We start from the raw sequence: 25,003 nt of genomic DNA, 5'->3' as shown, positions 1-25,003 counted from the left end.
GAATGTGGAGATACTAGTGCAGGAAATCATGGAAATGGGTACTCACCCAAAACACAGACAGGATGTTCTAAGAAAAGCCCACATTAAAGTTATTAAGCAATAACTTTAATTATTTAGAAGGTTGGGAGATGGTCATCAAAACTCATGACCAGACACCTGTAGCCCACCCCTCTTAGCTCATGGTTTGCTTAATCATGATCATATAAGTATATAGGTTTCTTTTCTAAGGCAAGCATATGCCACTCTTAAGCATGCCTCATTCTAATAAATTCTGCCTTAAACTATACTCTAGGGTAACCCCCTCGGGTCCCCTCCCACTGTGGGAGATTTTCTGTCCTCTCAATAAATCCTGCTTTCTCAAAACAAAACAAAAACTATACTCTAGACTTGCTCTGAAATGCTTTTCTGTGGTAAATTCAAAGAGACCACAGAGCATCACGCTGTCCCCCAACCGGCACAGCTCACTGATGCTGAAACTGCTTCCTTTGGGAGGGGTCATACTCTCCAATTTGCTCCTCTCTCTCTCTTCACCCAGATTCTCTGTGCTGTTCAAGGCTGGCAGGATGGCCTTCACACTCCACCTGAGGTCCTGTCTTTCCTCTGCCATAAGGAGTTTGAGTCTACAGAATAAATCATCACCAGGAACACAGCCAACATGGCTGGGGGTAAGTGGTGCTAGATGTTGTTTTATTTTATGTTTGAGACAGTGTCTTACTATGTGGCCCAGGCTGGCCTCGAACTCCTGTCCTCAAGTGATCCTCCACCTTGGCCTCCCAAAGTGCTAGGATTACAGGTGTGAGTGCCACACCTGGCCAGTGCTAGATGTTTAAAAAAAAATTCAGGAAACGTCAGCTGTGTAGAGCCCAGAAATTCCTGAGATAATAAGCTTCTGCATGGGAGACAGAAAGTAAGAGCAAAATGATGTTAGCTGGGTCACAACTTAACTTCCCAAAAGTAACTGGCACCTTGGACCAGACTCAAGGTGCAGAAGGCTCATTGGATGGGCCTGGCACCCCTCAGGTCTACTAGGTCACCTCAGTTTCATGCAGGGAACCAGAGATCCGCCAATGGGCTCGAAGGATGGGAGGGCTTCTCCTGGAGGGAAGCCATTCCAAGTTGCACTGCAGTTTCATCTGATTTGGAATCCGACCAGTCTTCCCTACCCTGGATCCCAGGTGGCACCTATTCCCCCAGTGTCTCCCAGGAGTGACACCCAAGGGTCTCAAGTGTCCTGCAAGAGAAAGTGGATGTCAAATTTGTCATGGATCTAAGTGCCAGCAAAATTTCACATTAAAAAAGGCTTTGGGCTGGGTGCAGTGGCTCATGCTTATAATCCTAGTGCTTTGGGAGGCCAGTCCAGGAGTTGGAGATCAGCCTAGGCAACATAGTGAGAACTCGTCTCTATAAAAATAAAAAAATTAATTGGGCATGCATACCTGTGATTACAGCTACTTGGGAGACAGAGACAGAAGGATCACCTGAACCCAAAAGGTCAAGGCTGTGGTGAGCCATAATTGTGCCACTGCCCTCCACCCTGGGCAACAAAATGAGACCTAGACTAAAATGAAACAAAACAAACAAAAAATCAGACTTTTCTTGCTATGTTGTAAGTGTCAAGGGGAAAACCAGCAACACTAGAGCAAGACAATTTTCCTTTAGTTTATTTACATGTCTGACCTCTGTTGCTGTTTATAAGAGTCATCTATTGTTACATAACAAAGCACCCCAAAACTTAGTGGCTTAAAATCTGATTCTGTGATTGAGGATGGGCTCAGCAGACAGTTCTTTTGCTCCATTTATGTCATTGTTGGGGCTACACCATCCAAGGTGACTTCTTCTTCACATGTGTAGTGTCTACTGGGGTGACTGGAACAGCAGAGGCTGGCTATTTCTCTATGAAGCCTCCCCAACAATGGTAGTCAAACTCCTCTAGGTGGTAGCTCAGCACCCTAAGAAAGAGTATTCTAAGAGACTGAGCCCTAATGCCCAAGCACGTGTCAAGCCTCTGTTTGCATCTCACCTACTTTGTCCCATCAGTCAAGGAAAATTACACCGCCAAGGCCAGAGTTGCTGGGGAAGGGGCTATGGTGGGGTGTGAATATTAGGAAGCATGTTTATGAGGAGGGACCTACGAAAACTGGAATTAGCTTTTGGAGGGCAGGCCCCTATAGTACAGGCTTCCCCTGCTACGTACGTGTTCTAGGAACCCATCAGCATCTGTACAACAGTTAGCGTTGCGTGGGAGAGACTACATTTGGCTTCAGTGAATTTTTTTTTGGAGATTCTTTCAACATGATTGTTCATTTCATGATGGATGAATTACAAGTGCACCTGCCCACACAGCCCTGGGTGTCCAGCAGTTTTTGACCAAAAATAGCATGACCCCCCATGCCCTAGCCTCCCTATTCACCTGACCTAGCCCTGAGTGATTTTTGTTTGTTTCCCCAGATGAAAAAATCCTCAAAGGGAAATGTTTTGCCGATGTGGAAGAGGTGAAACAAAAAATGGCAGAAGGAAAAAAAGGCATCAAAACCGATGAGTTCAAACCAGTTTTGAGCAGTGGAAAAAGCATCTCGATAGGGGTATTGCATCAAATGGAGAATATTTTGAAGGTGACTGAATGTAAGAATACACAATTTCTTATAAACAAATTCCGGTTTTTTAGGGGACCTCCCTTATATGTATACACAATAGTGAGCCGCCAGGGATTGTCTACCACATCCTGCTACACACAGTCAGTAAACACTAGCTTAGCCCTGGGTCTATGCCTCCTTCCAGGCTCTCACAAGGCCGGACAGCCTCAAGCCCAGAGTCTGACGGCCTGGGTGCAAATCTTGGTTGGGCCTTTTCCTGTATGACCTCTCCAGGTCACATCTGTAGAATGAAAGTAGCAACACAATCTTCCCTGTGGGACCATCGGAGGGTCCTGGCCAATGCGGGGGAATGTCAGTCTCTGTCACCTGTTTAGTGGGGCGCTCCAGGGGAGAAAGGCTTGTTCTACCGAACAGTTGGAAAATTCCAGCTTAAAACTGTTCTCCAGGCTGTACACGTGGTCAAGCATGCCAAAGGCCATTTTTCTGTTTGCCAGAGGGACTCAAGGGACGCACGGGTCACCTCGGACCGTGACATGTCCTCAGCGAGAAGGCAAGAACTTCTACTTCCCTGTCCTCCAAAAGGGGCCAAGGAGCCCCCAGTGTGTGTCCTGTTCCTGATGGGCACAATTCAGGACTTCTCTGTCCATCTCTGGCATGAAGAAACACGTACACACAGGGCCCCCGCCGGCTGTGCAGTCGGGAGGGAGACAGAGGTGCTCGGTGTGTATAACGCCACCCAAGTCGTATGAAAAGCCCAATTTTCTCTCAGATCAGGCTCTGGAGGAAAGTGGCGGGTGGAGTGAAGGGGGCCCAGGCCAGCTGTGCCCTTTCCACCTGCCTGCACCGGGCTTGCTCGAGATGTGTGTCGGCCCCCTAGGCCTCTGTAGCTGGGGTGTCCATGTGTCTTTGTTTAAAAAATCTGTCTGGCCGGGCTCGGTGGCTCAGCCTGTAATCCCGTGCCTTTGGGAGGCTGAGGTGAGTGGAATGCCTGAGCCTGAGGGTTCGAGACCCGCCTGGGCAGTGAGACCTCATCTCTACAATAAATTTTAAAAAAAGTCAGCTGGGCATGGTAGCGCATGCCTGTAATTCCGGTTACTCGGAAGGCTGAGGCGGAAGGATCGCCGGAGCCCAGCAGGTCGAGGCTGCGGTGGCCGGGAGCGGCCAGACTGCACTCCAGTCTGGGCGACAGAGTGAGACTCCAACTCAAAAAAAAAGTCTGTCTGCAGCACCGACAGGCGCCATGGCCGAGGCCACTGCTCCAGGCACTGCCAGGGGAGCAGGAGCTTGTCCTCGACTCTCCCAGCATCTGTGTCAGTCCATAGTCCCCAGAGGAAGGGCTGCAGGAGGTGGTGAACCCACCTCAGGGAGGCCCAGTGCGTGTGGTCCGTGAAGTGAGAGCAATTCAGGGGCCACCTGGTCCAGGTTTAAGTGCTGGTTGTGTCACGCACCAGCTATGTGTCCCTGGGAAAGTCACTGCACTTCTCTGAGATTTATTTTCCTCATATATAAAATATGGATATGGCTGGGCACTGCAGCTCACACTTGATGTCCCAGCACATTGGGAGGCCGAGACGAGAAGATCGCTTGAGGCCAGAGATTGGAGACCAGCCTGGGCAGCATAGTGAGATCCCATCTCTACGAAAAATAAAAAATTAGTCAGGCATGATGGCGCATACCTGTACTTTCAGCTATTCAGGAGGTTGAGGTGGGAGGATTTCCTGAGCCCAGAAAATCAAGGCTGTGGTAAGCCATGATCATGCCACTGCACTCCAGCCTGGGCAGCAGAGCGAGATTCCAACTCAAAAAATAAGAAATTAAAAAGTCAGGCATAGTGGTGTATACCTGTAGTTCCAACTACTTGGAAGGCCGAGACTCCTTGCTTGAGTCAAGGAGTCCAAGGCCAGCCTGGGAGGCATAGCGAGACCCCATCACTTAAAAAAAAGTAAAAAAAAAAAAAAGTTGAATGAGCATCTGCCAAGAAACAACTGACTGTACGTTTGTCCCCTCTTCCACCAAGCCAGCACTCTGGCCAGCAGCAGGGTGGTCCTACATGGGTCCCAGTTCCAGCCTCTGAGAGGTTCTGGCAGGCCAACCCCAGCCCTCTGCCCCTGCTGGGCCAGAATGAGCCAGAAAAGTGGGTGTCACCCACCCGAGACCCAGTCCCTGACACCAGGTGAAGAGGCTGGACTACGGGGGTGGAGACTTGGGAGTGTCAGAGGCTGCAGCCGAGGGATCTCCATCCCACCTCAGGGACCCCACGGGCCTGGCACAGGTCCCACTTATGACTATTGCTCAGGAATGAGCGGCCTCCCCCATTCCTGCTCCTCCCCTAATCCCTGGCCCTATGCATGGCCTGGGTAAAATCCTCAGGATCATGGAGAAAGCCCAACCCTGAAGTCCTGAGGGCTCTGCCATCGGCCCACCCACGCCCAGATCAGACCTGATCAAGGAGAAAGTGAAAACACTCTCATTAAACACAGACAGACACATTGCAGTGTGTGTTCTCTAGATGGTTTGTTTTGTTTTGGAGTAGGAGTAGGAGTCTCCCTCTGTCACCCAGGTTAGAGTGCAGTGGCATGATCATGGCTCACCGCAGCCTCAACTTCCTGGGCTCAGACGATCCTCCCTCCTTGGCTTCCCATGTAACTGGGACTACATGCACACCACCACCACATCTGGCTAATTTTTAGATTTTTTTTTGTAAAGACAAGATCTCACTATGTCACCCAGGCTAGTCTCAAACTCCTGGGCTCAAGCCATCCTCCTGCTCTGCCTCCTGAGTATGGGGATTACATATATGAGCCACTGGGCCCGGCCCCCGACAGTTTTCCTGAAGCTGGGGCAGGATAGGTAGGGGACCCCATGACCGGCAGGGTCTGGTGGAAGGATCGCCTGAGCCCAGGAGGTCCATGCTGCGGTGAGCTCTGATCATGCCACTGTACTCCAGCCTGGGCAGCAGAGTGAGACCCCCGACTCAAAAAAAAAAAAAAGCAAACAAACAAAAAGCACAAACCAGAGGCCACAGCCCACAGAGACACTCTCTCTGGCTTTCTTCTGTCAATCCCAGAGCTAGATCTCCTCACCTGAGAGGCTTGCCTATGATGAAAATATGATTACTTACCTTTCCTTCTTTCTTTCTTTTGTTTTTTGTATTGTTTTGTTTTTAGAGACAGGGTCTTACCCCATCACCAGGCTGGAGTGCCATAGTGTGATCAATGCTCACGGCAGCCTTCAACTCCCGGGCTCAAGTGAGCCTCCCACCTCAGCCTCCCTTGTAGCTGGGACTACAGGTATATGCCACTCCACCTGGCTGAGTTTTTTATTTTTTTTAGAGACAGGGCCTCACTCTGCTGCCCAGGCTGGAGTGCAGTGGTACAATCATAGTTCACTGCAGCCTCCAACCCCTGGTCTCAAATAAGCCTCCCACCTCAGCCTCCAAAACACTGGAATGACAGGCATAAGCCACTGTGCCCATCCAGCTTTGATGAAATACATTTCTGTCTGCTGAAGCCTCATGGCCCGTTTTAACAGAAGGACCAACCTTCAGCTTGACTTTTTTGAGACATTTTGGAGATTGGCAGGGCCTTGAAAACAAAAGTAAAGCCGAGAGCCACAGCTAAACCCACCGTTTCCGTGGTATTTGCAGGGCGACTGAAAGCAGTGCCCGCATACATTTTCCAAAGGCCAAGGGTGATATTATGACAGAGAGACACACGAGGGCGCCCTCACTGGCTCACAACAAGAGGAATGTGTAGAAACGAAAATCACGACCATTGCACGCTGGAAACCTCCAGTCCGTTCAGCCTCACTTTCACTACAAGCAGAGCACATAGTGTCACTTTAATTCGAAAGCACTTATGAGAGTTCAGCTATCCGAACAGCCTCATGAGTGGGAAAGGTAATCGCTAATACAGAAAGAGGCTAGATGCCAAGACCTTCGGAGTCCATTCATTTGTTTAAGGTGCGGGTATGGGGCATCTGCTGTGTGCCAGGCACGGGGAGAGCTTAGAAATACCATGTTGCGCAGAGCAAGATGGAGTCCTCTGGGCACCTGTGGTCATTTCTTTTTGCCTCGTTGTTTTTTTGAGTCAGGGTCTCACTCTGTTGCCTAGGCTGGAGTGCAAGTGGTACCATCACATCTCACCACAGCCTCCACTTCCCGGACTCAGGTAATCCTCCTGCCTCAGCCTCACAAATAGCTGGGACTATAGGTGTGCACCACTATACCTGGCTAAGTTTTAAAATTTTTTGTAGAGACAAGATCTTGCTATGTTGCCCAGGCTGGTCTTGAACTCCTGGACTCAAGCCATCCCCCTGTCTCAGCCTCCCAAAGCAGCCCATCCTCAATACATACATCTGGCCTCTCTGGGTTGAACTGATGGCATCTCCTAGCACTCCAGCTGTGACTGTGCCTCCCTCCTTCCCCCACACCCAACTCATCTTCCCTTTCCCAGAAACTGCAGGCAGTTGTTTCAGTGGAGCTTGAGGGCACTGTACACCTGCCTGTGCTGACCCTGGTCCTGCAGGCGGAACAAGGAAAGCTGTGGGCACAGGCAGAGGCGGCGCCATGTTGTCTGTCAGCAGGGCTGAGGGGCATGGGCTGGGCGTGCCGACGTGGCTGGGCTTGGCCCTCCCGCTGTGTGTTCTAGGGACCAGCGTCTCTCCCCACCCCCCACCTCTTGCCAGCTTGCCGGGCTGCACGGTGATGACTGACCTAAGGGACACCGAGGCACTGACCGGCTGCCCCACCCCTGAGAGGGTCCCTGATTCCTACTGAATCTCTCGGCATCCCTTGTGTGACAGCATCATTGGCGTCAGCTGCTTGGAAGATACGAGGCTGGGGACCATCATCACCGCCAGCACAGTGGGCAGCATAGTGAGATCCAACAACTCAGGTCAGAAGAAACACATTCACATCTAAGACTCCCCACCAGTGGGATACACACTGTCTCCACAGCAGGATCAAGCGTCTACACTGAAGATGAATCCCAAAAAGACTAGGAGTAAGTGCACTAAAACATGGACACAGACCAGCTCGAGGGAGTGGTGTTGGGGGTATTTTGTTTTCTTCTATGGCTTTTGTTGGTTTTGCTCTAAATTTCCACACTGAACATGGGGGTGTTTGGTGAGCGTATTAGCCGGGCATGTTGCCAGGCAGGACTGGATGAGAGTGGGGAGGTGACGAGGAGGGAGACTGCTTCCCAGACAGGGACGGCCGCCATTTTTTTTTTTTTTTTTTTTGAGTTGGAGTCTCACTCTGTTGCCCAGACTGGAGTGCAGTGGCCGCTCCCGGTCATCGCAGCCTCACCTTCTGGGTTCTGGCGATCCTTCTGCCTCAGCCTTCCGAGTAGCCGGAATTACAGGCAGGCGCTTCCACCCGGCTGATTTTTTTATTTATTGTAGAGATGAGGTCTCGCTGCCCAGGTGGGTCTTGAACCCGCGGGCTCAGGCAATCCACTCCCCTCAGCCTCCCAAAGGCACGGGATTACAGGCTGAGCCACCGAGCCCGGCTACGGCCGCCATTTTAAAATGGTGTCTGCATATTTAATAAGGTCCCCAATCGTCCCTGAAAGGTACCTATAGAAACCTAGAAGAAACTTAGTTTATTCTTAGTTTAGTCTTTTTGCCTCAGCATAACCATTAGAAAGCATTCAGACATTCTACTGCAGAACAAGCAGCAGCCTATCCTATGCCCCCTCGGCAAATCTCCATCAGATGCAAGGCCCCAACAGCCCAACTTTTCAATTCATGGTTTAGTATAATAATCTAGTAAACTTTTAGGTTCCTTGTCAAGGCCGAAGATCAAAGATCACCCTTTGGGCTGGTCAAAGTTATAAAAGTGATAATAAGACCAACTTTGGTCAAGGAGTTTGTAAATTACAAATGTCTGAGTTTGTGAATTGCAAATATCTAACAAGTCTCTCGCAGGAACTACACCCTCCCCCCCCCTTAACCTAATCAGCCCTTTGTGACCTACATGACATGAATAAACCCACCGTGGCAGCAATCATGTGCCTAATCCACCCATCTGCCTGCTGTCCATCGTCTGACATCAGTACCTGCGCTTGCCTGCCCCTTCGTGATGACGAGCAGCAGACCACCACCCAATCACCTTAATGATCTTCCCCCAACAAGGGGAATGGTTAAAAGGACTCAACCACAAGCAGTCAATGGCCATTGCTTTGCTAGACTCTGGTGTGGTCATGTGCTCTTTGAGCTATGGCTGCCACCATGCTCCCTGGCTTTGGCCCCCTCCCCCACCTTGGGGAGGTGAATCTTCTTTCTCCCTTCTCTCTTTCTAATTTACTTTTAAGTAAACTTTTTGGCTGGACTCGGTGGCTCAGCCTGTAATCCCGCGCTTTGGGAGGCTGAGGTGAGTGAATTGCCTGAGCCCACGGGTTCGAGACCCGCCTGGACAACTTGGCGAGACCTCATCTCTACAATAAATCAAAAATTAGCCGGGCGTGGTAGCGCGCGCCTGTAGTTCCAGCTACTTGGAAGGCTGAGGCAGAAGGATCGCCCGAGCCCAGCAGGTCGAGGCTGCGGTGGCTGGGAGCGGCTACTGCACTCTAGTCTGGGACACGGAGTGAGACTCCAACTCAAATAAATAAATAAATAAATAGATAAAAATAAAAAATAAATGTTTAAAAAAATAAACTTTTCTTTCTTAACCTCTTTGTGTGTTGCATTTCTTTGCATTACTTGGATCTCTGGGTTACTGGTGCTAAGCTGCCACTCCCCTCTCTCTCCTCACCCCTCCAGCACGCCGCCCTCACCCTATCCAGACCCTATCAGTCCCCTTCTGTACCATCTGGGTGGGGCACAGAATAGATGACTTTTATACTAAGCAGAGGAGTAGCAGGGGCGCCGGATTGCTTCTCTTTTGGGGATTCGGCAGGGTCAGGACCTGGCAGCCACAGTCTCACAAATTTGTAACCAACCTGGGTATTATATATCACATCTTGGAAAGGACAGCCCTCCTGGCCAGCCATGGTGGCTCACATCTACAATCCCAGCACATTGCGAGGCTGACGCAGGAGGATTACTCGAGCCCAGGAGTTCAAGATCAGCCTGGGCAACATAGTGAGACCCATCTCTACAAAAATAAAATAATTAGCCAGGTGTGGTGGTATATACCTGTAGTCCCAGGACTCAGGTGGCTAAGGAGGATAGTCTGAGCCCAGGAGACAGAGGCTGCAGTGAGCCGTGATCATGTAACTTCACTCCAGCCTGGGCAACAGTGAGACCCCTCCAAAAAAACACCAGTAAATTCGGGACATATGCCCACCACAGACACACTTGTAGGATAAGTACTCGTGGCTACATGTCCACAGTCTCCCACATGGCTGGTCTCCCAGGTGAATTTTCTCCTGAGGCGTCGCAATACCTTTCCCTCCGCAAACGTCCTTGCAGGCTGCCAACTCTCAACTCAGCTTAGGCTGCAAGGGAGGATGAATTATTAACTCTGCCATTAGGGTAGATGACAAACTGCAGTGGGTAGAAAATCTCCTGTAGGCGTGACGCACCCACTGCATAATAAAGTGGCTGAGAGGTCACCCACACATCACCTGTCTGCGCCAGGCTCCAAGGACAGGCTGAGGGAGGCGGGTTTATGGTGGTAAGAGGTGCTGGTATCATGACTGGACCTGTTTTTCCATCCTCGGGTCAACAGAGACTGCTGACCCCTGTGTTAACAAGCAGATGCAAGACTGATGGTGTCCACTTTGCGCCACTCACTGGGCGTGAGGACAGACCCCGCGGGCACTTCTGAGGGGATGGGCCTCTGGGGTCCCAGGAGCATAGGAGGGAACATGGGGTTTATAGTAGTGGACTTCATGCTGATCATGAAATCATTGTAGATTATTTTTTCCTTTTTTGAGTCAGAATCTCACTCTGTTGCCCAGGCTGGAGTGTAGTGGCACAATCACAACTCACCACAGCCTCCACCTCTTGGGCTCAGGAGATCCTTCCACCTCAGCCTCCTGAGTAACTGAGTCAACAGGCGTGCACCACCATGCCCAGCTAATTTTTAAAAATTTATTGTAGAGATGAAGTCTCATTATATTGCCCAAGCTGGTCTTGACCTCCTGGTCTCAGGCGACCCTCCCACCTCAACTTTCTAAGACTGGGACTATAGGCGTGAGTCACCTTGCCTGGCTAATTTCTTGATTTTTTTTGTAGAGACAATGTCTCACCATGTTGCCCAGGCTGGTCCCAAATTGCTGTGCTCAGGTGATCTTCCCACCTTAGCCTCCCACAGTGCTGAGATGACAAGCGTAGGTCACTGCGCCCAATCTTGAAATCACTATGAATGTATACTCCACCCTGCGGTTGGCTAAGTTCTCTCTCCTGCCTTCTGTCCTTGGCACTTACCACACTCCGTAACACAGGTCACATCTCCGTGCTCTTCTTTAAAAGGGCTGTTATAGCCGGGCTCGGTGGCTCAGCCTGTAATCCCAGCACTTTGGGAGGCCGAGGCGAGTGGATTGCCTGAGCCCGCGGGTGCGAGACCCGCCCAGGCAATTTGGCGAGACCTCGTCTCTACAATAAATCAAAAGAAAAAATTAGCTGGGTGTGGTAGCGCGCCCCTGAGGCGGAAGGATAGCCGGAGCCCAGCAGGTCGACGCTGGGGTGGCCGTGACCATGCCACAGCACTCCAGCCTGGGCAACGGAGTGAGACTCCAACTCAAAATAAATAAATAAATAAAATAAAATAAAAGGATTGTTACTTTTCCCCTCTGGTGGTCGTGGTGGATGCTTCAGAAAAGACATATAAGAGTGAAAAGATCCTGGAGTGACTGGGGCCGTCAGGACAAACTGCCAGCAGCAGGGGGCGCCTACCCTTGAAGCCACTTTCCCAGCCTGGATTGCACACGTTTGCCCCGCTTGACCAGGAGGCGCCTTCCTCTCTTGAATAAACACTTTGGGAGCATCTCCCCAGGCCATTCGACAGCCGCCTGGCGCATCCTTGCAATGTTTGTGCAGGACTCCATTTGGGAATGTTCCACTAGTTTGTAAATATCCTGTTATTCAGCCCCATAAACACTCTGGGTGACCACCAGGACTGGGATTACCCTCCTGGAATACAGGGGCCTGGAAGTTACAGTGATAGGCAGTTCCCGTGGAACAGGGTTGTCTAAGCGCAAGTGGCTCCAGACCAGAGGGTCCCGGTCCCCTCCCGCACCCGAACCACCCTCCATTCTCCACGTAGGGAAGCGGAGGTGCAGAGAGGTCAAGGGATGAGGCAGCGTCACACAGCTTCCAGACGTCAGCACCTGGACGGAAGTGTCCAGATTCGGAACCTGTGCCTGTTCCTGCTACAGGGCTCCAAGCCCTGCATGTCCCAGGCTTTCCCCACCCCGTGGGGCCAGAGGTCCCTGTGTTTCTCTCTCATCGCTGACTGCAGCCACAGTGGGAGAGGGAGTCCTGAGTCACCCACTGCCTCCACATGGCGCCATCTTGTTTGGGGTGACCTGAGTGGGGGCCAGGGCTGGACAGTGTATCAGGAGTGAGCCCAGCTCGGCAGCCCCAGGGGCGTCTATAACTGCTGTCCCATCCTGTCTTCTGGGCCCACCTGCATCCACCTGCAGTTGCAGGGGTGATCCCAGCACCACAGCACCCACGGGGGTACAGTCTCTCTGTCCTCTGGGAGGCTGGGGTGGGAGGATCGCTTGAACCCAGGAGCTCCAGACCAGCCTGGGCAACACAGTGAGAGTTCTCTACAAAAAAATGTTTTTAAAATTTAGCTGGGCATGATGGTATGCACATGTAGTCTCAGTTACTCAGGAGGCTAGGATGGGAGGTTATTTGAGGTTCAAGGTTACAGTGAACCATGATCCCACCACTGCACTCTAGCCTGGGCAGCAGACAAGATCTCACTCTGTCACCCAGACCGGAGGGCAGTGGCATGATCATGGCTCACCACAGCCTCAACTTCCTGTGCTTAGGCGATCCTCCCACCCTAGCCTCCCAACATGCTGGAATGACAGGTGTGAGCCACTAAACCTGGTCTAAGTTGTTTTTGATACAAAATAAAAATAGCTACTGCATGTTATGATTTTCTTTTATGTTTTATTTTTTGTGATTCCAGGCCAGCAGGGGATCCGGTTCCTGCTCTGTGAGGAGGAGCTGCTGAAGGTCGTTCTGTCCTGTCCTGTCCTACGCCCGCTCCAAGCTGGTCACCATGGGCTTCCCCATGCACATCCAACACGAGCCTCCAGAGGAGACAGACGGCCCACTGGGAGCCCTGGCCCTGGGCGCCTTCCCACAGACCATGGCAAGGAGGTCTCCCTGGTGGCCGACCAGAGGGCGTTGGGCTTGCACCAGAGACTCCTGGAAGACGCTGTTGAGCAAAGTGAGCGGTGAGGCTTGGGCCACGACCCCTCATGGGCCTCTGTGAGAAGGCTGGAGGGAGCCCCTAGACGCAGGGCTGCACACCTCACCCTGTACCCTCTCTAGGCTCAGCTGCTGGACTCTGTTTCACAGATGAAGAGACTGAAACTCTGAGGGGCTGTGTGATTTCCCCAGCAGGAAAGGTGAGCTGGGATTTAAACCTGGGTCCACCAGGCTCCCAGCATGGCATCCTTTCCCACAACTACCGCCTGCTGGGTGGGGAGCAAGAGTCTCAGCAACCCAGGGTGGCCCTGGACCACATCAGGGAGTCGGGGAGGGGACACGAACAATGGGGTAGAAAGGCTCAGGCCACAGAGTCCACCCGGCTCCGAGGGGCAGGGGTGTTCCTGGAGCTCCAGGCAGGCGTTAGAACCCCGGGTGTCTGAGACTAAGGCCACGAACTACTGAGTGTGATGGTAAGAGCGGCCTTGGACTTGGGGGAACAACTGCTCCCACCTCACTTCCGTCCAACCTGTTTCCCGCTGCCCGTCTCTCTGTGTCACTTGGATGCATTCTGCAAAGCAGTATTTTTTTTTAGCACTTTAAAGTGGCTTCAGCCCCAGTAAGTCACGCCCGAAAGCACTCATTATGTGGGAAACTGAAACGCCTGTGTCTAGGCCAGGCGTGGTGGCTCATGCTTGTCACCCTAGCACTTTGGGAGACCAAGGCAGGAGGATCGCTTGAGCCCAGGAGTTCAAGAGTAGCCTGGGCAATTTAGTGAGACCTCGTCTCTACAAAAAAATCAAAAGGTGTGTGGTGGTGCGTGCTACTCGGGAGGTTGAGGCAGGAGGATCGCCTGAGCCCAGGGGGTCAAGGCTGTGTTTAGCCGTGATTGTGCCACTGCATTCCAGCCTAGGCAGTGGAGTGAGACCCTGACTCAAAAAAAAAAAAAAGTCCAGGTTTGACATTCACACCCTCATGATACAGGGATCTACTAATGTCCCTCCATATTATCACAACCCTTAGAGAAGGGCATGGCAAGGGTTCAAGCACTCCTGCACGTTCCTAAGCACATTACTGAGAGTCCCCTGGTCTTCTATGCATTTTCAGTAAGAAACTTGAGGGATCCTTGACTTTCCTGCAGTCTACACCCAGATGTAAATCCCTATTACTCCTTCTTTTGAACTATATAGTGTCAAGGGAATCATAAGTCTTGTGATTTGCATAGATTTGCAACACACGATGTCTTAGACCTTGTAAACTATACTTTAAATGTCACTATCAAAATGTAAAATGCAGCTGGAACTTAAGTTTCATGCAATACTCTGCGGATCATGTGGCTAATGTATAGGTACCGATAACTCTGGACTATAAAAGTGGACTGTAAAAGCCTGGAGGGTAAGCAGAATCATTTTGGAAAGACCTCAAGTCCGGCTCTGCTCCCTGAATTTGAACTCAGAAATAAACTTCTTTCTACCAGTTCCCTGTCCCTTGATTTATCGGTATCAAGGGTGAGCAGCTGAGTGTTACTCAGACCATAACAATAGGGGGATTATAAAACGGCACAGATGGACTGAAAAACAGCATGGCAGCAGGTAAAAGAATGAAAAAATGAAAATCCCGTGTGATCCTGTGACTCCGCTTCTGGTGCAAATCCTCAGAGCAACAGCAGGTTCCTGAGAGGCCTCTGTCCACCCACGCTTGAGGCATTCTTATTTAGAGGTAGCCGGAAGCAGGTGTCCATCGATGGATGGGGGAATCACAATGTCTACACACATGGGGAACAGGATTCGTCCTGAAAAGGCAGGAATTCCGACTGTGCTGCAACACACACGAACGATATGAAGTGGATTAAGCCAGTCACGTGGCACGACCAGCTCCTGGGAGGTCCCTACAGCTGTCAAGGCCACGGGGACAGGAAGTAGGTGGGAGCTGCTGGGGCCAAGGGGTGAGGGGAGCCGGTGTCTAACCGGCACAGGGGTTCCATTGCGAAGATGAGAATGTTCTGGAGCTGATGGCGGTGATGGTCACATGACGGTGTGGACACACTTGATGCCACTGAGTGTGCTGATGACAATGGCTAGACTGGCAAGCTTTACATGGTGTGTCGTTTCCAAGGTCTTTTTGCCTTTCGTGGACGTTATTTTTTCACTTGTCTGGAGAAGGCTAAAGGAGCCATGGTCTTTTTTTAGAGAGCACAGGTGTGGGGCATTAGGTGTGAGCAGTTTGTCTGTGGAGAAGTCAGGCAGGCGGTGGGTCGTGTCTGGGAGGAGGATGGACATAGGGCCATGGGCATGTGGGCATCCTCTCGAGCTGGGACGCAAGTGGCATCCTCGGGAGATGAGAGGGGACAGCAAAGGACCCAGGATCGCCTCCAGATTTCCGCAGTTAAGAGGATGAGAAGGAGGGCCGCCCAGGAGGAAAGTGAGGTGAAGTATGGAGGCCCAGGGACCACGTGGCTTCAGCACAAAGTATTCAGGAGGAGGCTGACCAGCCATGATGCACACCCTCTTGGGTGACAGGCGTTCCCTCTGGAGGGTCTTCTTAACTGTTCTTCCCACAAGGACTCACCCAGGGCCAGGTCTACACAGCTCAGGGACTCACCCAGGCCAGGTCTACACAGCTCAGGGACTCACCCAGGCCAGGTCTACATAGCTCAGGGACTCACCCGGGGCCGGGTCTACACAGCTCAGGGACTCACCAGGGGTCGAGTCGACAGCTCAGGAGCTTGCCCAGGGCTGGGTTACACAGCTCTAGAACTCACCAGGGACTGAGTCTACATAGCTCGGAGACTTGCCCGGGGCTGGGTCTACACAGCTTGTGGACTCACTAGGGCTGGGTCTATATAGCTCAGAGACTCGCCTAAGGTCAGGTCTACACAGCTCAGAGACTTGCCCGAGGCCGTGTCTACATAGCTTGGCAATCATCCGGAGCACGTCCTACCACCTGGGACTCTGAGGCTGAACTCCCCAGAGTTCTCCTGTTACACCTGGACACGAAGACAGTCAGAGCCATTTGGCCTCTTGATGAAAATCATTTCAGTCCTTTTATAAGTGATGCCCGGGAAAGTCTTACAGAGCAAAGGCAGAGCCATTTCCTCCCCATCTTGAGCATCAACCCACCAAGACGTGTAGAGTCCCCACGTAGTCCACAACGATATGAATTGTGTTTGGGACAAGAAGACCTGCTGTAGCTAAGCGTCAAATTCACCATCTACAAAATTCTACAAGAAAGGGATTGGCAGTAGCAGGACACTGAGGGGCAGAGGGGGCACATAACATCAATAGGGGTGCCTGATCCCAAACCAGGCGAAGGGAGGTCCAATGGGAGGCCCAAACTTTACCTGCACGTAAGCCACCTAGATACCCAATCCTGACTTGTACCCCTCATCTTTAAAATAAAATAAAAATAAAAAGAGTCAAATTCAACTTGGAAATCACTCCAGCATGAGAGCTGGCCCCTGGCTCCGATTCTGGGAGGTTCCCTCAGTTTTATTTTCATTTTTTTTTTTAGAGATGGGGTCTTGCTATGCTGCCCAGCCTGGAGTACAGTGGCACAATCACAACTAACCACAGCCTCAACTGCCTGAGCTCAGAAGATCCTCCCACCTCAGCCTCCTGAGTAGCTGGAACTACAGGAGGGTGTCACCGCACCCTGCTAAATTTTTTTTATTTTTGAAGACATGAGGTCTCACTACGTTGCTCAGGCTGGTCTCAAACCCCTGGGCTCAGGCAATCCTGCCCCTCAGCCTCCCACAGTGCTGCAAGACAGGCGTGAGTCACCATGCCTGGCCAGGTTGTCCTATTTTTTTTTTTTTTTTTTTTTAGTTGGTGTCTCATTCTGTGACCCAGGCTGCAGTGCGATGGCACACTCATGCCACCGCAACCTCAACCTGCTGGGCTCAGGCGATCCTTCCTCCTTAGCCTTCCAAGTAACTGGAACTACAGGTGCGTGCTACCATGCCTGGCTAAGTTTTGATTTATTGTAGAGACAAGGTGCTCAGGGTGGTCTCAAACTCCTGAGCTCAGACAATCCTCTCACCTTGGCCTCCCAAAGTGCTGGGATTACAGGCTTGAGCCACCACGCCCAGCTCTATTTTTAATTTTTGAGGAAACACCATAGTGTTTTCCACAGCTGAGTTGAAACTCAGAAGCACACCATCGTGGGCTGAGGGAGATTTAAAAGTGCAATTTGATGTTCTTAAACTGGATTATGGAAGCAGTCTTCCTACCTATAGTAATGACACTCCAGGAGGCTTGAGGCCAAGCACCTTGTGTGCAGTCCATCATGACATGGGTGCCGGATGCCGTGGCTCTGCCCCATTGCAGAGGCAGAAAGTGGAGGTTAGAAATGTCATATGACTCACTCAGGTCAGTGGGGAAAACTCACCTCGGACGCAGATGATCAGATGCCACCACCCACATCTGACCACCTGCCGCCTGTGCCTCGTGTTTCTCTATCTTCTTCTACCTAAAAAAGTGTGTCTGGTTTTCTGTTTCAAATCCTTTCATCTGTTTCGTGTCTGTAAACTGAGAAAGATTCTGGAAAATCAGCTGGCCAAGGGCAGGCAGCACTCACAGTCCTGGGGCTGGCTACTCAGCTGCCTGAAGGGACCAGGTGGGTGCCAACACTGTTCCCTCATCTACCACAGCAGCCCTGACTGGGGCCTCCCTGCTCACAGCCTCTCACCCTAATAAAGAACTTGGTGGCCGTGAGGCACACAGGTGGGGCCACCAGTGGCAATGACCACAGCTCGAGGAAGGTGAGCACTAAGCACCTATTGACCTGTCCACGACCTCTTTCTTGCCACGAACAAGATTCCTGGAATCACTCGGCTGGTGAGTGAGGAGCCTGCAGGAACCCCAAGGATGCAACAGGATGTGTCACCACTGGTGTCTCTTAATAGACTGTTGAACACATGACTGGAAAGAGTTACGCGGGGACCCCGTTGTCCACTCCAAAGACCGTCTCTGTGTATTAGACAGTGATGCTGCTATTTAGAAATCCAACATCCCCAGCCCAAATTTCACCTGTATGTTGACCACTTATCTATCTGATCCTGAATTGTACCCTACATCTTAAAAAAGAAAGAAATTTGACATCCCCACAGGCAAGGACGGGAAATGACTTTTTTTTTTGAGTAGGGGGTCTCACTCTGTCTCCCAGGCTGGAGTGCAGTAGCACACTCATAGCCACCGCAGCCTTGACTTGCTGGGCTCAGGCAATCTTTCTGCCTCAGCCTCCCAAGTAGCTGGAACCACAGGCGTGCAACACCACATCCAGCTAATTTTTTTATTTATTGTGGGGACGAGGTCTTACCATGTTGCCCAGGCTGGTCTCGAACCCATGGACTCTGGCAATTCTCTCGCCTCAACCTCAGTGCTGGGATTACACAGGCATGAGACAGGCATGAGCCACTACGTCTGACTTGGGAAATGACATTTAACCCAGCATCTTTTTTTTTTGAGTCAGGGTCTCACTCTCACCCTGGCTGGAGTGCAGTGGTACAATCATGGCTCACCGTAGCCTCGACCTCCGGGGCTCAGGCACTCCTGAGTAGCTGGGACTACAGGCACGTGTCACCATGCCTGAATAATTTTTTTATTTTTTGTACAGACGAGGTCTCACTATATTGTCCAGACTGCTCTTGAACTCCTGGGCTTAAGTGATCCTCCCACCTGGGCCTCTTAAATTTCTGGGATTACTGGCGTGAACCACCATGCCTGGCCAGCCAAGCACCTGACTCTAAGGTGATAACAGGAATAATAAAATTATATCAGTAATAAAATTGAGGCCCAGCATGTCATTCTGGTCAGGTAGGGTGATGGTGCCATGTATACCATAAAATGTGTTGGCTATACATCTCGCACATGTGATGAGTGTAGTATGTCAACTGTTAATAATAATAATGTGATCATGCTGTGTTTGCACAGAACTTGGAGATAATCTGAGAGGTCTCACAGTGTTTCTGAAGCCTCTTTAAAATCCTGCGAGGCAGGTAAGGCCCAGGGAGAGTTCCCCAGGGTTGCCTGCCTAGGGAAGTTGCTGGTAGCCCAGGAGCAGGTTCAGACCCCAGGCCTAGACGTCACGCCCATGTGACTTCTGGAAGGCTCAGTGTAGCCCAAGGGGAACCTGCACCCTTCCCTCGGGGCCCTGGCCCCAGTAATCAAGGCCTGTCTTTCTCCTTTCCAGCAGTCAGAGTGTTTCCTGGACTCCTTGGTCCCCTCGGCCTTTGAGGTTTTGAGGAGATGAAAGTCTTCTGGGCTGAGGAGAAGTTTTCTGCGAATCACTGGCCTTTCCCAGAAGAGGCTGTGGGTGTGGCGCCTGTGGTATGGGCTGCCCGCCAGCTTCCTGTCCCTCGGCTGGGCCTAATAGGACTAGGTGCCTGTGGGGAGGGGTCCAGGCCCTCAACCCCCATGTGCAGGAAAGGTTGTTGAGACCACCATCTTTTGGAGTGAACTCCCTGGCCCTCTCGTCTACGGAATCTGCCAGAAATACCTGGACACGGGGCCACACAGTGCCCCTGAGGTCTGGAGCCCTGCCCCACAGGGCACAGGCGAAGGGCTGACTGCTGTTTCAACGTCTGTTTGTACAAGGGTGCGGTGCCAAGCCACGGATCTCCAGCACCCTTGGGCTCACCAAGGGATTAAATTGCTTCTAATGTGTTTGTTCCCGCTCTCACTGATTATGCTAATTAACAAACCCCTGGTGCTGATGACCAGACGGTGTCTAGACTGGGTCACGCCCACACCCTGGGGTGTTCCTAACTTGAACTGTTTTTTAACTAAAGAAGTTTCTAAGCCGTAGCTCACATCTGTCATCTCAGCACTTTGGGAGGCCAAGGCAGGTAGATTGCTTGAGCCTAGGAGTTCAAGACTGGCCTGGACAATATAGCAAGACCCCTATTTCTACAAAAAATAGAAAATGTTAACCGGGCACAATGTCATACACCTGTAGTCCCAACTACTTGGGAGGCTGAGGCGAGAGGATCGCCTGAGCCCAGGAAGCTGAGGCTGTGGTGACCTGTGTTCGTGCCACTGTGAGACTTCAACTAAAAAAAAAAAAAAGTTTCTAGAAGGCCCAAAGTTTGGTTGTCTGAAAATCACCCTCATTCCCTTGCATGTGAGGGGCATGGCCTCCGCTGTAACCTACCCTGTGTTGCCCTGAGCCTCTGCCCTGACTCAGACCCTCCCTTCAGGAGTCAGTGACCGAGGCAAGGATCTTGGGATGGGCAAAGTCCAAGAGGCTGTGAGGAGGCACATTCGGAACGGGCCATCATCACCTGTGACGTGGAGGCTGACTGCTGTTGTTGCTGGTGAAGACTCAGATGGCTGCCTGGTCAGGCCAGGGACCTGCCTGGAGCCTGTGCAGGTTTTCTCTTCTGCAAGTAGTCAAGAGGGCACCGGGGCAGGGAGGGGAGTGTGGTTTGCAGCCTCTGACCTCTCATCAGTCATTGAACAAATATTTACTCTGTGCCAGGCATTGTTCTGAGCACTGGGGTTGCAGCCTCAGTGACCCAGCTTCACAGACCTCCCATTCTAGGACTGGGAGACAGACAGTGAGCCCTGGCAAACACATACACAGATGGGTCCAAACAGTGATAAGAAGTTGGGTCAGTGGCTCATGCCTGTAATCCCAGCACTTTGGGAGGCCAAAACAGGAGGATTGCTTGAGGCCAGGAACTTGAGACCAGCCTGGGCAACATAGCAAGACTCCATCTTCAAAAAATTAAAATTAAAAAATAGCTAGAAGTGGTGGCACCTGTAGTCCTGGCTACTCGGGAGGCTGAGACAGGAGGCTCACTTAAACACAGAAGTTTGAGACCAGCCTGGGCAACATAGCAAGACTTCATCTCTGCAAAAAAATTTAAAAATTAGCCTGGTGTGGTGGCATGCACCTGTAGTCCCAGCACTTAGAAGCTGAGACGGGAGAATAGCTCAAGCCCATTTGAGGCCAGCCTGGCAACATAGTGAGACCTCATCTCTACAACAAATTAGCCAGGTGTGGTGGTGCATGCCTGTAGTCCCAGCTACCCAGGAGGCTGAAGTGGGAGGATCACCTGAGCCCAGGAGGTCAAGGCTGCAGTGAGCTGTGATTGTGCCCCTGTACTCCAGCCTGGGTTACAGAGTGAGACCCTGACTAAAAATTAAAAAAGAAATAGAGAAACTATTTCACTGGAGCCTGACCAGCCTGGGGAAGGAGAACACACATCCCCAACTCCAAAAGAGGAACAAAAGTGAAAATTACTCCTGACTCCAGAAACCCACACACAAGAAGAGAGGGGAGTAAGATGCTAAAGGCGTGGAGAGGTAAAGACTCCCTTCAAAGGTGAGGGAGAAATGAAGACTTTCTCAGAAATGGAGGGAATTCACGGCCAACAGAATTGCCTCACAAGAAATGTTCAAAGAAGTTCTTGAGAGAGGAGAATTATGAAGGCCAGAAACTCCAATCTACATAAGGAAGAATGTCAAGGAATAAAATATATGAAGATAACATAAAAAATTCATATTTCCTTTTTAAGATTTTTTTATTTATCTCATTATCGTAGACAGGGTCTTGCTCTGTCAGCCAGGCTGGAGTACTGTGGCGCCCACTGCAGCCTCTAACTCCTGGGCTCAAGAGATCCTCCTATCTCAGGCTACTGAGTAGCTAGGGCTACAGGTGTGTACCACCACACCTTGCTTTTTTTTTTTAACTGTTTTTGGAGACAGGATCTTGTTATGTTGTCGAAACTGGTCTCAAACGCCTGGTCTCAAGTGATCCTCCTTGGCACCCCAAACTGGATGACAGAGTGAGACCTTATCTCTAAAGAAAAAAGAAGAAGAAGAAAGTACAGCTTGCCCCTTCTCTCACCTCTCCTGCTGATTTTTTGATTAGGTCTGGGTGGGGCCAAAGAGTCTGTGTTTCTAAGGGGATGCTGGTTCCCTGGTCCAGGGACCTTTCCTGGAGATGTTCCTGCCTGGAGGCCAAATGATGGACACACAGCCTCCCAACCCTAGGACAGAATCTTCTTTGTTGATCTAGGTGTTTCCATTGGCGAGGCTTCGCCCTGGCCTGCATGCTGTACCTCCTGGGTGCATGTGAGACCCAGAGCTGTTACCTGAAGGTGGTTGGGCCCTCCAGAACCCCTGATCGGCACTGGACTCAGGCCTTCCTGTTAGTCATGAAGGTAGCACACCCACAGACCGCCACAAGAAGTAACTGTTTCCCAGGGTGAGCAGTGGACCTGGTATTCCAAATCACAGCCAGAGGCTGGCACCAGACTATCTGTCAACAGCCAGGGCAGGGCTAGCCTGGAAGTAAAGTTCTCCTGGTTGACTTGGGTGACCTCTGGCCTACTCGAGATCCTGAGTGCTGTGGAGAGCATAGTATACATGGCTGTTTTCCTTCCAGTTGGGCCTTAGGTGGGTCGACTTACCACTCTGAGCCTCATTTTCTCCCTGTCAACTGGGGGCAATCAGCATTGCTGTGGGAGGAGCAAACTGCCCGACCCACGGTGGGCATCGGTAGTGACAGTTGAGTGTCCTTATTGTCCACCTCCAAGGAGTTCATCACCCAGGAAGGTACTGAGAGCTCTGGGATGAGACAATTATCACCCTAAGCACTGAGGGAGACAGGCGGGGTGCAGAGGAGAGTCTGTGGACAGAGAGTGGACGTAATAAACTGGATCGAAGTAGAAGAGCCTCGACAGGAGAGATGATGAGATCTGTTGACAAGATGCCAGCTCTGTAAGACGGCTTGTTCTGAGCCAAATGTGAGTGGCCTGGGCCCTTGACCCTGTCCCCAGGGATTCTGAGAGCATATGCCCACCATGCTGAATTGCAGCTTGATTATACACAATTTAGGAAGATGGAATTTCAGGAAACCATAGATCAACACATATGGGATTTGCATGGTTCGGCTTTGGGGAACATCTCCAAGGCAGGGCTTGCGAATGGATCCAGAGATTCCCTGACTGGCCATTAGTAGCAAGAGCTGCCAAGGAATTTTGAAAGCAGTGAAGGAAATGGGTGGCTTGAGGAACAATGGGGAAGTCGTTTCTCACATGTTTATGAAGTGGGTGACATGGGTGACAGACATCACAGATCACGTGAGTATCTCACAAGGTGTCCAGAGTCCCAAGTGATGGCTTCACAGGGTCTTAAGATACTTGAATTGTCCTTCTTTATCTGTGATGTGATGTGATTCCAGAGTCAAGTTGAAAAGTGAACATTGTACAGAGCTCATTACAAACCCGTTTTCCCGAGTCCCTGAGTTAGGATTAAGCTCCGTGAGGAAGGCCAGGTGTGGAGTCCTCAGAGAGAAGACTGGAAGATTGGAATCGCCTGGCACTGGTTTCAGGGAGGCGCTAGAGAGCAGGAGGCTGGGGTGGTTAGGGTCAAGGGGGGATGTCTGACCCCCAGACCCCCAAGGAGGGCTATGTGTCCTGAAGCAGTTTGTAGAATTATTCCTGGGCGTGCATTTTTGTGACAGGTATCCGTGGTTTCCTCCAATTTTCCAAGTAGTCGGGGGCTCCTAAGAATCCTGGGAGAGGCAGGTCGTGTCTGCTGGATCCAGGAAAGCCAAGACTTTGTCCCTGAGGATTCTCCCTGGGAGGCAATAGGGAGCCACTGAGGACTTGGGGTTGGGGGCAGCCCCACCAGGCAGCTTCCATCCAAGCTCGACTATGAAGTACTGCATGCAGTGCCAGCCTTGCCCATATCCCGTGCAAGGGGAGGGCACTGATGTGTGAATGTCTACCTTGTAGGAATGGTTACAAGTGTGGAAAGAGTGCAGAAGAGGTGGCCACCCCCAGGGCCCAGCCAGCGGGATGGGTGGCAGGACTGGCTCTCCCTACCATGGGCCTCAGTTTCCAAGCTCTAAATGGAGCAGGCCCCGCCCCCAACATCAATTCCAGACACCAGCCTGGGCTTCTCAGGAGAGGGGACACAGGTGAGGTGCTTCCAGCAGGGCATCTGTTTGGGGGATTTCCCAAGGGAACTCACACCGTGGGAAGTGGGGCCAGAGCTCTGATCTGACATCTACGTCCTGGGGCAGGTGTGACCTCACCTTGAGCAGACTGTAGAGCTGGGAATGGGGGCTGGTGGTCAGGGCTATAGAGGCCTGGTCTGGGCAACGAGTGGATAGTCTGAGTCCGAGATGGGTGGGCACTGCTCAAGTTCCCCAGGCCTGGAGGGCAGAGGCCCTGAGCCCGCCAGCATCCACACCCCTGGCCCCTCACTGCCTCTGACCTGTCCTTTCTGTTGCCTTGTACCCCGCCTGCTCCCTTTTCCCTTCTCCCTGCCTTCCCCCTCTGTCTCTCCATCTCCTCATACTTTCTGCCCTGGCCTCTGTTTCTCTCACCACCTGCACTGGTGGCTGGCATTGGCCCCTTTCACAGATGAGGAAGCCTGGCTCTGACAGGTGCGGTGGCTTGCCTGAGACCCCTGGTTGCGAGAAGGCTGAGCCCTGAGCCTGGCCAGGGCTTTCTGACTTTGCACTTACCGACATGGCTGGTCTGTTTCCCGGTAATGCCAGGATGCCTTGGGGGTGGGGAGCTGGGCAGCTGCAGTGACACATCCAGAGGAAATGGCCTGCCCGAGGGGCCCAGGAGCCTCTGTGCTCCATGTCCTTCCTGGATCTAAACTGAGAAAGCTCACGCAGGGGCGGTCCACATGTATGACTCACATGGACACAGAAGCCAAGCTGGCTCACACGGCCCTACATGCCCCTCCAGAGGTGGAAGCTCTGCCTGGCATCTCTCCCTGGTCCCTCCTAGTTAGGTGACCAATGCACCGCCCTTACAAAGAAATACAACGGGATGTTTCTGAGCAGATGCACAAACACGTGTCTGTGGAGACCCAGGCTTGCTCTGGGGGACAACGGGGGGTCAGACAGACCCTTGGGGAGAGGACTCAGGGTTCGCTGGGGGACAACACATGATGGATCATTTCAGGGACCGGGAGGGATGAGTGCATGGCAAGTTGCTGTGGGACACAGACATCAGCAGGTAGCTCACAGGGATCAGGGGAGCCTGCCTGGAGGAGGTGGCATGGAGCCGTGTCTTGAAGGGTGAGCAGAATAGAGTTAACCAAGAA

The 25,003-nt window shown here is 51.6% G+C and overlaps 1 protein-coding gene across 1 annotated transcript; it reads left to right on the top strand.

Moving 5' to 3' along the window:
* Positions 1 to 563: 563 nt before the first annotated feature.
* CUNH14orf159 (chromosome unknown C14orf159 homolog) lies at positions 564 to 23,969 on the top strand. Its single transcript, XM_021706414.1, is given in 13 exon segments — positions 564 to 636; positions 639 to 665; positions 4,656 to 4,767; positions 7,281 to 7,448; positions 12,674 to 12,746; positions 12,748 to 12,868; positions 12,871 to 12,955; positions 17,664 to 17,708; positions 17,710 to 17,768; positions 20,128 to 20,196; positions 20,199 to 20,241; positions 21,951 to 22,095; positions 23,964 to 23,969. Coding segments are annotated over 13 exon segments (1,026 nt in total).
* The last annotated feature ends 1,034 nt before the right edge of the window (positions 23,970 to 25,003 follow it).

This window comes from Carlito syrichta, unplaced genomic scaffold (genome assembly GCF_000164805.1).
Source record: "Carlito syrichta isolate Samal-C Ts95f unplaced genomic scaffold, Tarsius_syrichta-2.0.1 Scaffold315561, whole genome shotgun sequence".
In the NCBI taxonomy this organism is placed as follows: Eukaryota; Metazoa; Chordata; class Mammalia; order Primates; family Tarsiidae; genus Carlito; species Carlito syrichta.
Note: the sequence above shows the minus strand (reverse complement) of the source record. Positions and strands in the feature narration are given on the sequence as shown.